The sequence below is a fragment of the Mastigoproctus giganteus genome, chromosome 2, assembly GCF_048544385.1.
Source record: "Mastigoproctus giganteus isolate SK-2022 chromosome 2, ASM4854438v1, whole genome shotgun sequence".
NCBI classification, from domain to species: domain Eukaryota; kingdom Metazoa; phylum Arthropoda; class Arachnida; order Uropygi; family Thelyphonidae; genus Mastigoproctus; species Mastigoproctus giganteus.
This window is the reverse complement of record NC_143576.1, coordinates 154151366-154168644: the sequence shown is the minus strand read 5'-3', so window position 1 is coordinate 154168644 and position 17279 is coordinate 154151366. Positions and strand designations below refer to the sequence as shown.

At 35.9% G+C, this 17279-nt stretch overlaps 1 protein-coding gene across 2 annotated transcripts in view; it reads right to left on the bottom strand.

Annotated features, from left to right (window-relative positions):
- The window catches only part of LOC150089673 (uncharacterized), a 389737-nt gene that overhangs the window by 152407 nt on the left and 220051 nt on the right, over positions 1-17279 (bottom strand). For both annotated transcript variants that reach the window (XM_090389589.1, XM_090389590.1), the window contains one exon: positions 8045-8133. In XM_090389589.1, the coding sequence (XP_090245715.1) occupies positions 8045-8133 (89 nt within the window). The remainder of the gene's footprint in view (positions 1-8044; positions 8134-17279) is intronic.

The following is a 17279-nucleotide window of genomic DNA, read 5'->3' as shown; positions in this document are numbered from 1 at the left end:
GTTGTCAGCCCCAACTACCCTAGAGGCAACTTATTCCAGTAATTAACAACTCGCTGGCTAAAAAAAAAAAAAAAAAAAAAAAAATATGTATATCTGCAATTCAGTCTAAATTTCTCCTCCCATTATTAGAATTTATGGCCCATAGTTTGGACTCATGATGATGTGTAAAATTAAACTAAAAACAACACCAGATCTGTGCGAAAAAGACATGACTGGAATCATGTTAAAATTACAGTTGTTGGCATGTTCCATTGTGTATGTGTATATATATATATATATTTTTTTTTTTTTTTTTTTTGATAAGTGGAATGCATACATTATTTGATTGAGACACAATTAATGCGTACACACTGACGAGGGATCATTCGAACATTTTACCAAGCCTTTGCTATGTAACATATTTACACTCTTATTGTGTAGAAGTGTTTCCTTGATAAATACCTTTGGAGCTTTCTCTGAGTGTTCATGCATAACTTTAAATCACTGTGTGCATGTGAGAGAGAGAGATTCAAATTAAACAAGATAATTGGGGAAGCACTAATGAATACTCTCCAAGGTCTTAAGTACTAAGATCCCTATTAAAATTCCTATTTTTCTCCACTGAAAGTTCCACTATTTTAGTTATTTTTCTAGCTACTGACAGCACAGAGGTAAGATAAATTCTACAGTGAATGCAAACCCCAGTCACTCAAGGATTAGCATTAGCATTAGTAGAGGCATTTGATGCAAGAAAGCAAGCTTATGCAGCATCAGCCAAAAAAAAAAAAAAAAAAAAAGTAAAATAAAATAAAAATAAATAAAAAATATCCACTTCCACTTCACCCCTCTATTCGTTCGAAATACCTGTCCAGCTGAGCCTTAAACTTATTTAGGCTATCAACTTCCACGAAAAGGGATGGAAGTCTGTTCCACCAACCAACCATCCGCTGGCTAAAGGCAAATTTCCTCACGTCTATCCTACATCTGTCTTTCCTCAATTTGAATTTATGCCCTCTCAGGTGATTTTTCTGAGCTAGAGGAAGAATCCCATCAGCATTGAGCATGCTCAAACCATTCAAGGCTTTATACACCTCAATCAGATCACCTCGCTGGTGCCTAGTCTCCAGACACTGTAATTTGCAAAACTTAAGCCTTTCTTCGTAAGAGCACCCCATTGTTCCATTCACTAATCTTGTTGCCCTTCTCTGTACTCGTTCCAGCATCCCTACATCCTTCTTGAAATGAGGCCTCCAGACCTGTATACAGTACTCTAGGTGTGGCCTGACCATTGCCTTATACAAGGGAATAATCACCTCCTTATCCAGGCTAGAAAAATTCCTATATATCATCGAGAATATACCATGAGCTACTCTTGCAGCCCGTCTGCACTGCTCAGAAAACTTCATATCTGCCTGCACAACCACCCCCAGGTCCCTTTCATTCTCTACCACTGTCAGTGTAGTACCACAGAGTTGATATGTTGCTCTGGGGTTGCTGTTTCCCATATGTAGTACTTTACATTTGTCAATGTTAAACTTCATTTGCCACCTCTCAGCCCATCTGCTCAACCTTTCCAGATCCTGTTGCAGTAGCATGGTGTCAGTAGTGTCCTTGACAACCCTGCCAACCTTCGTATCGTCTGCAAACTTGGACATTAAGCTTGATATACCATCAATCAATATCATTTATAAATACAGAAAACAATAATGGACCCAACACTGAGCCCTGAGGGACTCCACTAATAACATTAGTCCACAATGAGCAGTGTCCATTGATTACCACTCTGTCTTCTCCCCCTCAACCACCCCTTTATCCATAACAGCAATTTGCTTCCAATGCCACACTGCTCCAATTTGTGCAGCAGTCTTCCATGTGCAACAGTATCAAAAGCCTTTCTAAGATCCAAGTATATAATATCAGAGTTATTCCCTGCATCCAGTTCTTTTGTGACTGCATCATAGTATCCAATCAAATTGGTCAGGCAAGACTTCCCCTTAACAAAACCATGCTGTGTCTGAGCTTTGAGGATTGAAATGAACTGATAGATAAATCCTATCTGCACTTCATTTTAGAAACTACTGTATTTCAACTTGCAAAACTAGAGTTTCTAAGATTTGAGAACAAAATTTACAGAAAATTCCTAATACTTTGTGGCTTGATTTGCCTTCATTTACACTAATCTAAAATAACTTTATTCAACACTAGCACAAATGTGTTCAATAAGAAAGGAAAAGGATAAAAATCCTTTACCTTCATTATTCCACAAGCTCTACTAATATTTTAAAATTGACTTGTACCTTTTTGGGCATTAGGATATCCAACAGATCTTATAACTAATTCTAATACTAAAAATCATGATCAATTTCCTAATAGTATACTAATCATTTTAGTATTTTGAATGTGAGGTCTCGAGAAGCATGACATTCTCTCAACAGTACTATTTTATTTCAGTTGAACAAATTTTTTATTAAGTGAAATTATAGTGGGTCTAAATTTCACAGATATTAAGTTTCAGCTAAGCTTCCTTTTATTAATTTGCCTCTGACTTGTTTTTTTTTCTGGTTTCCCCCTTCCTCCAAATAAGTTTAAATGCAGTTCATGGGAAAAGGAATAAAAATAAAATAAAATAAAATGAGGACATTACCTATTAAGCCATGCTGAACTTATAGGGTTCACTGAACCAAACATAAAAAGTTAGGATGACAAAAAAAAAAAAATTAAATGGGGAACATAACTATGACCCAATGGTACAATACAAATTATGATTAGACTAATACTTTTCGGGAAATTACTCTGATCTCAATGGCAAGAATGTGCGAGTAGAAAATAGCTATAAATAAATATTAAAGCAATCACATGAGATAAGAAGCCTTGGCTCTGACTAAATAATGCAAAACATTAGATGTTCATTAGATAGTAGTTGCATGTGATAAAAGAAAGCAAGTGTATGAGCTCATGCAGCATCAGCCAAAAAAAAAAAAAACGCACAACCATTCCCTCGAAATATTTGTCCAGTTCCTCAAATTTATTTAACCTATCAACTTCCACAACGACAGATGGAAGTTTGTTCCAGCAATTAACCACCCACTGGCTAAAGGCAAATTTCCGCACATCTATTCTACATCTGTCTTTCCTTAATTTGAATTTATTCTCCCTTAGGTTCGTAATCTTAACAAGTGGAAGAATCCCATCAGTATTCAGCATGCTGAATCCATTCAAGGCCTTATACACCTCAATCAGATCACCTGGGAAAAAATAAATTTAAGGAGGAACTGGACAGGCATTTGGAGGGAATGATGTGATTTTTTTTTTTGGCTGATGTTGCATAAGCTCATACACATGCTTTCTTGCATCACATGCCACTACTACTACTACTACCTTGCAGGTGCTTAGTCTCCAGCCATTGCAATTTGCAGAACTTAATTGCCTCTCTTGGCAAAAGGACCCCTTCATTCCTCTCACCAATCTTGTTGCCCTTCTCTGTACATGCACAAGCAAATCTACATCCTTCCTAAAATGAGGCCTCCAGACTTGTACGCAGTACTCAAGGCATGGCCTAACCATTGCCTTATACAGAGGGACATCACCTCCTGTTCCCTGCTAGCAAAATTCCTATATATCACTGACAAAACCCCATAACCTGCCCTGGTAGCCTGTCTGTATTGCTCAGAAAATTTCATATCTGGCTGCACAATTACTCCCAGGTCTTTTTCATTTTCTACAACTTAAGTGTAGTACCACACAGTTGGTACGTTTTTCTTCAGTTATTGCTACCCATATGCAGTACTTTGCATTTGTCAAGGTTAAACTTCAGTTGCCACTTCTCAGCTCATCTGCCCAAATTTTCTAGATCCTGTTGCAGCAGCACACTGCCATTAACAACCCTGCCAACCTTTGTATCATCTGCCAACTTCGACACTAAGCCTGATATACCTTCATCAATATCATTGATAAATAGACAAAACAACAGTGAACCCAACACCAAATCCTGTGGGACTCCCCTAATAACATTAGTCCAAGAAGAGCAGCACCCACTGATTACCACCCTCTGCCTTCTCCCACTCAATCATCCTTTTATCCATTGTAGCAATTTACCCTTAATACCATTCTGCTCTAATTTGTACAGTAGTCTTCCATGTGCAACAGTGTCAAAAGCTTTCCTGAAATCCAACTATATGATATCAAAACTATATTTTTTGCATCCAGTTCCATTCTAACGATATCATAATAAACAATCAAATTTGTTAGACAAGACTTTCCCTTAACAAACCCATGCTGTGTCTGAATTATTGCTGCAGTCTTGTCTAGATGGACCTGCAATGCATCTTTAACTAGTGACTCCATTATTTTACCCGGAACACAAGTTAAACTAACTGGTCTGTAATTACTCGTGTCACCCTTCGATCCCCCTTTGCAAATTTGGGATACATTTTCACATCAATAGTCAGTGGGGACCTCCGCTGAGTCCAAGGATGCTTTCATAATTATGGCTAAGGGTTTGCTTACTTCCTTTGCTGCCTCCTTTAATATAACTGGATAGATCCCATTCACCCCAGGTGCCTTTCTTATGTTTAACTTCAACAATTTCTCCTCCACTTTGCTCTCAGTTATTACAAAATCATTAAGCACCCTGCTACAATTTGATAACCTTCTGCCATTTTCAAATCTTAAAAAATCCTCATGTGTGAATGTAGATGCAAAATACTCATTCAGTTTGTTTGCTATCTGAGCAGGATCATCAACAGTCAAACCATCGATATCAAGTGGACCAATCTGATTCATCCCTTTCCTTTTAGAATTTATGTAAGTAAAGAAATCCTTGCTGTTTTTCTTAGCATCCTTTGCCAAAGATTTCTTGTAATCTGCCTTTGCCTGCCTAATCTCCTTTGTGACTTGATTACAGACTAGTTTATATCTGCCATATTCTTCTGTGTCGCCTGATAATTTATATACATCCCATGCATTTTTCTTCTCTGCCACGAGTCTCATTAGTTAATTTGACAACCATTTAGGTCTAAACCTTGAACAATATTTCTTAATTGGCATGAAAAGCCTAGTAGCTTACACGATTGATTAATTCCTTGACTGCTTCCCACTTAGAATTTGGTGTTGGTAACATCATCAGTTGATCCCACTGTACAGAATTTAAAAACTGTCTGAGACCACTGTATTCACCTTTACGGAAGCAAAAACACCTTTCCTTTACCTCTGATGGTAATTATATCTTTAAGTAACTCCTACATCAGTACACTGTGATCACTGCTACCTAGTGGTTCCTTTATCTAAAAATTCTTAATACACGAACGATCACTGCTGATAACCAGATCAAGAGTATTACCCTCTCTGGTTGCCTAACACGCTGCTGAAGAAAACAATCATCCAATAAATCCACAAAAGTCTTACTAGTTTGCGAGTGACCAATCCACAAGTTTCAGTCAATATCTGGGAAGTTAAAATCCCCCATTATAAGACATTCTGATTTACAAGCCCACTCCTATTTCTCTGTACAATTGTTCATTGTACTCGTTCGAGTCATTAGGCCTATAACACACTCCTACTCTTATTTTTGCTTTTGCAGTGCTTATGTCACACCAAACTGACTCAACAGTGCACTGTTCATCTATATCAACTGGATGCACTTCTTTTGATTTTATGTTTTTCTTAATTAACAGTATAACCCCTCCTCCCTTCCTATCCTGTCTATCCTTTCTGTACACATTGTACTTCCCAAATTCCAATTCTGCATTCCTAATATCTGTGTGACACCACATCTCTGATACCCCAACAATATCTGCCTTTGATGTCTTGACCAACACTTCAAATTCATCAAATTTATTTACTATACTTCCTAGCATTCGTATACATGCACCTATTCTTATTCTTAGTTACCCTAACACATCCCATATAATCACCTGTTTCACAATGACTGCCATCAGTCCCCAAAACCCCCAGCTTCCCTCGCTCCAGGCCGCTGCTTATTCTAATAGAAGTAGTGCAAGAATCACCTTCACCTCTGCCTGCAGCTACTTTTAACCTTTTAGTCTGTGAATACCCCCTCAAGCTAAGAGTTTTCCGACCCACCTAACACTGCCTCGATAGCATCAGCAAATATTCTTGCACCCTTTCTATTTAAGTGTATCCCATCCCTGTAGAAGCAGTCTCTCCTGCACCTTATAAATGTCAATGAGATAGGTGTGCATTTAGAATGTTGGAATTTTCAGACTTATGCTTCTTAATGGCTAATGCCTCCATTACACACAATTTATATTCGTTTGAAAGCTTTATTAGAATTGTATCATTAACAATGCCAGGCTTATGAAAAAAATCTGTCCACATGTAATACCAATTCCATTCGTGTAACGTTGTTTTGTAAACTGCAGTCACAAAATAAGTTAGTGTGTTGGCTTCATCATAGTGACTGTCTGTAATGGAGGTGGAACCTATGTACTTTATATAGAGCTCTCCTGAAAGTTGATCAACTATACTGTATTTAGTATAATTGATACTAAAATAATATTGATACAAACTTTACTAGGATTTTTTTAAAAAAAGGAACTTATTTTTAAATAAGTTGGAAAAAAAAAATTACCTTAATGCCGTTACCATAAAAGACCTGTTTAATTTTGCCTGCTATTGTACTGTGATCAGAAATAGTTAAGTAAGTTCTGAAAGACTTAATGAATTTTTATTAGAACTATACAGAACAGACATTTTAAACCTAACTTGTAATATAGTTTCCTTGATTAATGCTAAAGGATATGACACTGGAACTAGAAACTGATTTTATATAGCTCAATACTTTATTTAAGGGAAAGAACAACATTTTTGTGCATTATATACCTGGATGTGTAGCATTAATTTTTTTACACTGTAGAGGTGATGTCACTTAAAATGTAAATATTGTTCTCTGTATGCTGAGGACAATATTTACATTTGTGTGTGTGTAGGTTTTCTAGAAATTCAGATTTTTAATTTGTATGTGTGTTTAATTTGTATTTCAATTTGTGGGTGTGTAGGTTTTATAGAAATTCAGATTTTTAAAAAATACTTTGTTTATTTTTTATTTTTTTTTATGAAAACCCCAAACACGAAAGGTATCAAAACCTATAGTACTTAGTACCATGCATGGGTTGAAGGAGAAGTATGGGGGGAGGGGAATGCCGGAAACTTTGCTCTAGAGACTAAACATGGGTTTCACCACTTCAAGCCTCCAATAAGCAAAGTGGTGGTACTTCATCAACCGGTGACAAGTATTAGCAATATGATACAATGAAACAAGACTTCCACAGCAGCAGTAGCAAAAAAAAGAAAAAGAAAACTTTATTTAATCATTCCTTTAAATAATTTGCCCAAACTTTCCATAAATTTATTTAAACTACCCGCCTCCACAAACTAGGTAGAAGTTTATTCCAACAATTGATTACTCTTTGGCTGAATAAAAATTTCCAAACATCTGTTCTGCAGATGTTTGCATTTAAACTACTATTCTCCTCCAACTTTACTTTTCTTTATATTTTTTTTATTGTATATTTTAACTAAAAAAGATAGGAACTGACTATATCAGAAGATCGTTAATTGTAATTCATTGCTCATAATCAAAATGTCATCTCCAAAAGGCTTGAAATCTAATGTGACTACAGGAATCAAGCTTGTTTTAAATTAAAGAAAGACAAATAGCTACAAATTGGGTAATTTCCCAAAAAAGTATTCAACAACTTATGCCACTCTGCTATTGGCTTACAATTATGTTCTCCATGCCATTTTAGGTTCTGTGTGATGACCCTTTTAAAACATGTACAACTTATAGGTGATGTGTTGTTTTATTTTATTTTTATTCTCTTCCTTGTGCACTGCATTTAAACTTATAAAATATGAAGGTAAGTTACTAAGAAGCTTAGCTAAAACTTTAAAGAATATTTTTATTATAATATTACTGTAATTCAGTGTTACTGGATATCAACTTCCCTGAAATTAATTAACACTAAAGTTAACAAATATGAGACTGTTAAATACACTAAGCAACTAATTATTAGAAATCTTACTAATACTTCAACAGAAATATTACTTCTTGTGTTCTTTCTCTCTCTTCATCATCATCTTCTTCATCAAAATCCGTGTCCCACCCATCACTCTCGTCCATGTGTACAGCTGCATCTACACAGATTTAAGTAAGTAAATAAAAAAAAAATAAAAATAATAAAAACCACACTATAATTAGAAATCAAACTTTGAAAAAGAAAAATTTTAAATTAAACACACACACACACACACACAAAATAATATAAACCTACACACACACCCCATCAAATAACTGGACTAATCAGGTATGAGTTGACACTAGAAAGATAAATTATATAGAAAATAATTACAATTACTAACATAATTATACAAAAAATACAGAAGATTAATTGCAACTTTTTTCAGATAAATTTTATTGACCTAGGAAGGGGGGGGGGGGCCCAGGAGAAATAAAATTAATATGCAATGACACTGATTCTGCAACAAGGATGAAAGTCACATTCTTAGAGATCAAATAAACACTTCAAACTAAAATAACCAGAATTTCACTCAATAAAAACAATGAATGCTATGTTAACATATTGAATACTTTATTATGACTTGAGGTGCAGAATAACATAAATGTTTTAAACCTCAAACAGTTTCTCAATGCACTGAAAACAAATTAATTGTGCTTCCACAATACTTCACACTGAGGAAGAGCTTACGTATTTTAAGTATGAAATGTTTACATTATTCTGTATCCAGGATAAGAATAAAAAACATGATTGTATGTGATATTATGTGAAAATTATAGTCTTTACTTCATGATATTAGCTATTACAGTTATAGACCTAAATGAAAGATTAAAATTTAAGAATAATTGGACAATATCATCCCTTTCACTCTTACTGGCCTACAAATTTATTTTGCACCAAAAGTAAATAGTATGAAGGAAACCAATTATTCTGAAAATTTACACTTTCCTCTACATCTATAGCTAGATCAACTAAAGTTATCAAATAAAACCCTTGATTACCATATACAATCTGATATATAACCAGAGAATTTCATAGAACTTGATCCTTTGGAATGATGCTTGTTTATTATTTGGTTTTTAGGAGCATTAGCAACTAAGGCCATATTGCTCCGGGATATGCGGTGGTCATTCCCTGACCTTTCCGCATCTTCCGTATTTGGTGGTGACGGGTTCGAACCCTGGTCTAATCAAGAAGCATGTGCTATGCAATGCTGCTCCTTTCCACCTGGCTACGGAGGCGCCTTTGGAATGATGCAGAATTAAGGCTCACATAATATGATTGGGTTGGGGAAAAGGAACTGATGATTTTGCCACGTTGAAAAAAAAATAAAAGAAAAAAATACATATCAATAATTTATTAAACCAATTTGATAATATATTCACAGTAAATTCTCAGTATATTTGAACATAGGAAAAACTGGCAAATGGCAAACAGAAACAGATAGCAGCAGCTAATTATTGATGGGATATATTGAGTGGAGTATTTTTTTTAATAATAAATAAACTATTTTTGCAAGATTTATTCTACTTTTTTAAACTTATAATGGACAGTTTTGAAACTCGCCATGGGCACAGAAATATTTGGCGCCACCTCTGCAAACAACTTTTCACAACTGCCTTTACTGCAAGAATAGTAGGTTTATATTAATTAACTGTCTTTAGGATCTTTAAGGAATTTTCTAATTACATAACTAATATGTATAGGGTAGGGCTTACAATACCGAGATTCCAGGATCCCGAAATTGATACAAAAATTCCGGTTTTTCGGTACTAATTTAAAAAAATAATTATCCATGATTTATTCACATAAAGGTTATAAAATAAAATCGACAACAATAAATCAGTAATACTGCTGAATTTGCGAATGAAGGATTGTTATAGACAGTACAAATGCAACGGAAACCTGAAAACGTCACGAAACTAAGACAAAATCTTACAAATATATTTCTCTTAGTAAGCATAGTGCGTGGGGAAGTAAAGGATTTAAGGAATAATGAAAACATCATTACGGAAACATTTCCGTTAGTGGCAGTAGGCCTGGTAGTGCAATTAAGGAATATAGAGAACAGTGGCATGGCAGGTGCAGAAGGGTTAAAATTAAAATCTTCTGAACAATAGTTTAATCCCTCTATTATACCTCTACTTGAGGATGCGACATTTAGTGCATTTTGGGAAAGGGTGTCGGTATGGAGCAGTTCAAAGGTATTGTGAACAGGTGATCTAGAGGTAAAAGATGAAAGTGTTTTGTTGTGTGCGAAAAATATTCTGTTTTTCCCACCAAAGGAAGAAGAATAACACCGTGATTGGGTCAGGTTTAAATTAGATAGGGGGAGATATGTAAATGCGTGCAAACCCTTCTGGGGTTTGCACGCATTTATGTATTAACCTTCTGGGATTTGCACATAAGCTTGGATATAAAAAAGTAGCACAAGGGACGATTGTAACTTGCAATCAATTCAATAAATAAATAAATGAGAAGGAAATAAATAAGGTGCTCACACCAAAAGGGTGGTTTGTGGTTGTTGTTTGGAGGGGTTGCAGACTTCCAGTGGTAGTTCTGGGAGTGTCCAGCTATATAGTGAAGGTTTCCACCGGGCATGTTCCTGTGCTAGAAGTTAATCCAGTAGTCGAATAACAAGCCAGTCAGATAGTGCCCTGGCTTCTACTACTGCTGTGGCAATTTCCTTCAGTATTAACAGAGAACTGTTCTTACAATTCGAAATAAGACAGTACTGGAAGAACTATACAGCAGAGATCAACTAAGGGGGGGGGGAGAGAGAGAGAGAGAGAGAGAGAGAGAGAGAGAGAGAGAGAGAGAGAGAGAGAGAGAGAGAGAGAGAGAGAGAGAGACATCACCGCACTCAGTGGAAGGAACCCATGCAAAAATCCCACCGTGAAAGAGAAGAAAGGTAAGTCCTCTGAACTGTTGCTTTGGAAATGGTACTTAGATAAAGTGGGAGATTATTTTAGAGAAGGGTTGAAGTTGAAGAAACATGAGAAATAAGGAAATGTTTAGTACTGAGTTGGTTTATTGGTTGAAGTTGTAAAGAAAATTGATATTGCTAAATTAAGAGCGATTACATGGAATTGTTAGCATTAAGTTAGTGACTTATGGATTGCTGTTGTGAAGAGAATTGATATTGGTAATTAAGAGAAATATGAGGAAGTGATTAAGATTGAATTAGTATAGTGTTTGAAGCTGTAGAGAGAGTTGAGGTTGTTAATTGAGAGAAATTTTATGGAAATGATAGCATGTATTAACAGATTAAATGAGAAATATGAATAGATTAAATGTAAATGAACACCAGATATATATTGTAAGTAGATTTGTATGATAAATGACTTTTGTTTAATATTTGTCATTGCTCTTGAGAAACTGACACCTCATTTATAATATATATACGATATATAATATATATACTCGTGTGTGGGGGGAATATCCCTCGGCTCCTGGAAATTCTAATTTTTTAATGCAGTAAGCTTGTGGGGCTTAATGTTTGAGGGGAGCTGCTGTACGAAAATCATAACAATGGCCACTGACAGCAATACTACGGTACAGGGAAATAAAAATTAATAAATAACCCCCCCCTCAACTTAGATTTGGTTTCCTCACCAATCTTAACCGTCAGTCCCTTTCTTTCATTAATATGGATATAGTGCCATAAAAAGTCAAAAAGGAAATATTTTTTATTTTTGATAAAAAGTAAATAAGATTTTTTGAAGATGAGGGGATAAGGGGGGGGTTTGAACTGCAACTCGTCTACAACTATCTCAGTATAAAGCACCAATCAGCACAGAATCCAAAAGGACATTTTCTGTCGCTAATTAAATATGTACCAAAATTAGATCCAATTTAAACGATAACACTATTGAGTTTCTCATGAGTTCACTTTATTCGGACAGGTAGTGTGGATGCTTATTTTTTGTTTTTAGAATAACTGTATGTTTAAATAATTTTTGCTAGAATATTTATTATTGTAATAAAAGTTTGATTTAAAATGTGAATTTAAGTAATTACTTGTTTTTTCCTTACTTTATTGCAGCTAATTGTCATCAAAATAAGTTTTTTTTTTTTTTTTTTTGGAATATCGGTATTACTACCGGTATCCCGGTTTCATAAATTAAAAATACTGAAATACCAGTATTAAGATTTTGACTGGTATTGTGAGCCCTAGTATAGGACTATCATCATCAGCCATTTTCAATCCACTGCAGGATGAAGGCCTCTCCAGCAACTTTCCAGTTCCTTCTGTTTTGAGCACTGGCCATCCATTTACTACCCACAAACTCATGAATTTCATCTATCCATCTCCGCCTTTGTCTTCCAGGTTTTCTTCTAGCTCCTCTTGGGTACCATTCTGTTATTTTCTTAGTCCGTCTGTCATCATGTCTTCGAGCTATGTGTCCTGCCAAAGACCATTTTAGTTCTTTAGTTTTGATAAGAATGTCCTTTACTTGGGTTTGCTGCCTAATCCATGTGTTTCTCTTCTTATCTGACAGTCTAATTCCCAATATAATTCGTTCCATTCTTCGCTGTGTAGTTCTCAGCTTCTCTTCCATTCTTTTGGTGAGTGCCCAAGTTTCACTTCCATAAGTCATGTTGGGGAGCATACATTGGTTCATTATTTTACGTTTCAGACAAACTGGGATATTGCTCTTCAGAATGTGACTATATTTCCTGAATGCTATCCATCCAAAATTTATTCTTCTCTTGACTTCAAGTCATTTATCATTATTACAGCTAATAACTTGTCCCAGATAAGTATGACTCCACCTTTTCGATTACTGCTCCTTAAATCATTATTTCCCTTTCTGTAGCGTACTTGTTCATCATTACTTTTGTTTTAGCCATATTCAACTTTAGTCCAAAATCCTTACTAACTGTGCATAACTGATTAAGATTTTCCTCTAATTCTGTGGGATTGTGGCTTATGACCACAATGTCATCTGCAAATCGTAAATGGTTTAGGTACTCTCCGTTCACATTGACTCCTTTCTGCGACGAGTCTAATCTTCTGAAAGCTTCCTCAAGGTCAGCAGTAAACTCCTTTCTTGATTTTAAATTTCCTACTGTCTTTGTCTAGTCTAATAAAGGAGATAGCATTCTCATATATTTTCTTCAAAATCATAATATGTGGGGTATCTATGCCTTGTCTTTCCAGTGCCCGAAACATTGCCTTATGCTGTATGGAGTCAAATGCCTTTTCATAATCCACAAATGCCAGGCATAACGGTGTTTTATATTCATTTGCTTTCTCCATTAGCTGTGATATTACATGAAGGTGATCCATAGTTGCTCTTTCAGTTGATTCTCATAAAGTATTCTTTCTAATCTGTTAGTAATGACCCTTGTGAACAACTTGTAGATGTGGGATAAGAAGCTAATTGGTCTATAATTTCCAATTTCTGATTTATCTCCTTTCTTATGCAGCAAAACTATGATTGCATTATTCCATTGCTTAGGCGTCACACCTTTTCTAATGCACTTTGTGAAGAGCCTTGCCAGTTTTTGTGTTATGTCTCTTCCTCCCAATTTTAACAACTCTACAGTAACTTCATCTTCCCCCGGGGCTTTCTGATTCTTCATTTTCTTCAATGCATGTTCTACCTCATCAGGAAGAATATCGGGTATGTCACATGTGTTGCTAATTTGCAATCCATCTTCCCCACTGCTGGCATCATTCCCTCGCTCCTTGTATAATTTTCTATAGTAGTCTTCTGCTATTTGAATTATGCCTTCTGTGCTGTTTATAAGTACATAATCGCTATTCTTCAGTTTCAGTATCATTTGTCTTTCTATATTACTGCTCATGGCTACTGATTTAAATCCTTTGTTTTCCCTTAATGCTTGTTCTACTTTTCTTGTGTTAAATCTTCTTATGTCCTCTCTGAGTCTCTTTCTAATGGCTTTGCATAACTCAGTATACTCAATTTTTTCCTTGTCAGTGTTTATCTTGCTCTTCATTTTTCGCCTTCGGTTCATCATAACAAGTGTTTCTTGACTAATTTTTTCTTCTCTGGATTTCTTTTTTTCCTATAGAATTCTTGGGCTTTATCACTTTCAGAAAATTGTAATATTCCTCGTTGATATCTTGGTCCTGAGCAGTCTGCAGAAGCTCAAACTTGTTCTTAAGTTCCAGTACATACTGCTTTTTCTCCTCTTCTGTTATCTCAAAGACCTTTGTATTATTTACTCAAGTCAGTTTTTTCCTTTCCTTTCCTACATCTGTATCAAGTGGACATCTTACCATTCTGTGATCACTTTCAACATTTATCTTATTCAGGACGGTAACATCATTCACAATATATCTTCTGTTAGTGAGGATGAAGTTGATTCCATTAGTTGTTAATCCATTTGGACTCTTCCATGTCCACTTTCTGTTCACCCTTTTCTTGAAAAAAAAGTGTTCATTACTGACAATCCTTGAGATTAGGAAAATTCCTCAAGTCTTTCGCCTCTTTCATTTCTTTCACCAATTCCAAAATTTCCTATAGTTCTCCTTTCTGCACTGTTTTGTCTTTTTCCAACCTTAGCATTGAAGTCCCCCATAATAATAGTGTAGTGGGATTTCTGCTCATCTAGAAGACTCAATTTCGGTGTACATTTCTTCAACCTCTTCATCATGGTGGCTCAATGTTGGTGCACAAATCATTATAACCTTTAGCTTGTACCTCTTAGAAATCTTGAGTATTAGTCTTGACACCGTTGGTGATGTACTTTTGAATTCCAAAATGTTGTTTTTTAAATCTTTATGGACCAGAAACCCAACTCCACCTTCACTCGTTTCACTGTTTCCATTGGCGTACAGCAGATTTCCACTTGATAAACTTATAAGTGATTCATTTCTTCTTCTTGTTTCAGCCAAACCGATGATATTCCAATTCACATTTTCTAATTCCTTTTCCAGCTCTAATATCCTGTCTTCACCTTACGTTGTATCAGGCCAAGTTCAGTTTCCGTGCATGGCAGCCTGAACTGGTATAGGTATAGGACTAATGCTGCTCCAATTCTGCAATTCTGGAATGTGCTTATTCTCAAGGGGCAGTTTTGGTAAAGGATATTGAAAAAGTTCAAAAGTCTGTTAATTATATATTCAGTTTACATGTGTGATTTAATCCATAAGTCTCATTCATATTAAAACTAGTGTCCAATCTTTGGAGTCATTTCTTTAAAGAATTGTGAAATAATTTTGGATAGAATTCTTTTTATAAAGGAATAATACTCCATAGTATTATTTATTTACTTGCTTTGCAATAAATGTTAAAATTTTATTGTCCTATTAGATCAAATATTATTCATTTGGTGACTAATGATATTAAATGAACACAACCTGACAAGTAACGCGGACATAATAGGGCTTACTGAATCGTGACCCGGAAATAGGGGAGGATGAGTTTCAGTACAGCTTGTATAATGTATTTAGAAAGGATAGGGTAGATAGAAGGGGTGGTGGGGTAATGCTTCTTATCAGAAGCAGCCTGTGTGCGACAATAGCTTCCCGGATCCAGACGTTTCACATGCTAGAATCTGTATGGTGTGAGATAGTTGGAAACAAAGGTATAATGCGAGTAGGAGTAATCTACAGACCAGGTGATTGTGAAGATTATGACAAAAGCCTCTACATGCAAATGGAATGGGCAAGTAAGCGTCAATGTCTTATTATGGATGATTTCAATTTGCCTCTAATTGATTTGAGAAAATGGGAAGGAAACTCAACATGGGGAACAAAATTTTAAAATCAACTAGATGACTGCTATTTGTATCAACGTGTCAGGGAAAGTACTAGAGAAAAGAATATCCTGCACCTCATCATCACCCATGAATCAGATGACATAACAGGGCTGACAGTAGAGGAACCAGTAGCAGGAAGTGATCATGGAGTTCTATGGTGGATGATGACGAGAGAGGTAGCAGTAGTAAAAGGCAAAGGAATGGGTTATAATTTCAGAAAAGGAAATTACAATGCCTTAAGGTGCTACATGGCCTCTATTAACTGGGTAGATATCGCACAGAGAACGAATACAATTGAACTGTGGTATTCTTTTAAAACAGTAATCACAGACGCCTTGAATGCATATTGACCATTAAAAAAAAATACTCCACGAGGAGGGTTCCAAGTTGGATGAATAGTGAAGTTGCCACATTACTTGAGCAGAAAAAGGTGGCATGGAAAAGTTACAGAGCAATAAAAAGTACTGAAGCCTATAACAGCTACAAGATGATCTGTAATAGAGCCACAGAAAAGGTTCGACGAGCAAAGGCAGTTTATGAGAAATCGCTAGCAAACAGAGCAGAGAGGGGGGGGAGGGTAAGGAATTCTTCACATATATAAATGCTAAGAAGAGCAGGACAAACCAGAGCGGACCTTTATGTAAGGGAAAGGGGATAGTATTAAATACACCAGCTGCCATTGCAGATGAACTCAACAGTTATTTTGCATCGATATTTACAGAAGAAAAAACTTTTGTGGCAATGGGAAATTGTGGGAGCGAAGTTGAAAAATATGTAATTAATGTTATTGAAATTTCGCAAGATTATTCAATGAAAAAAACTTTCGAGCCTACAGGCCAGTAAGGCTCCTGGAGTTGATGGGATATACCCTATAATCTTAAGGGAGGTGGCAAGTGAGTGCATTGAGGCTAATTATGCGAGCATCACTAGAATCTGGGGAGATTCTGTTAGATTGGAAAAGTGCCAATGTATCTCCCATACATAAGGGTGGTTCTAAGAGTGAAGTGGGAAATTATCAACCTGTCATTATGACTTCAGTGGTAGGGAAAATCATGGAGGCAATGATCAAGAGTGGAATTCAGGATCATTTGGATAGAACTGAAATTCTCAAGGATACTCAGCATGGTTTTGTAAAGGGAAAATCATGTTTAACAAATCTGGTTTGCTATTTTGAAAGGGTCACTCATGACCTGGATTTAGGGAATAATTTCGACATTGTTTATTTAGATTTCAGCAAAGCTTTTGACTCAGTCCCACGTGAGCGGTTGCTTTATAAGCTGGAACAGGTTGGAATCACTGGGAAAATCCTTAGATGGATATCAGGATGGCTTCAGGGCAGGAGGCAGAGGGTTGTGATAAATGGCTATTCCTCAGATTGGGTTGATGTAAGAAGTGGGGTTCCCCAAGGATCAGATTAGGATCACTGTTGTTTTTAATTTTCATAAACAACACTGATGAAGGGATAAGGGCATGATGTCTAAATTTGCAGATGATGTTACAATTGGTAGAGTAGTTAATGATCACTGTCAA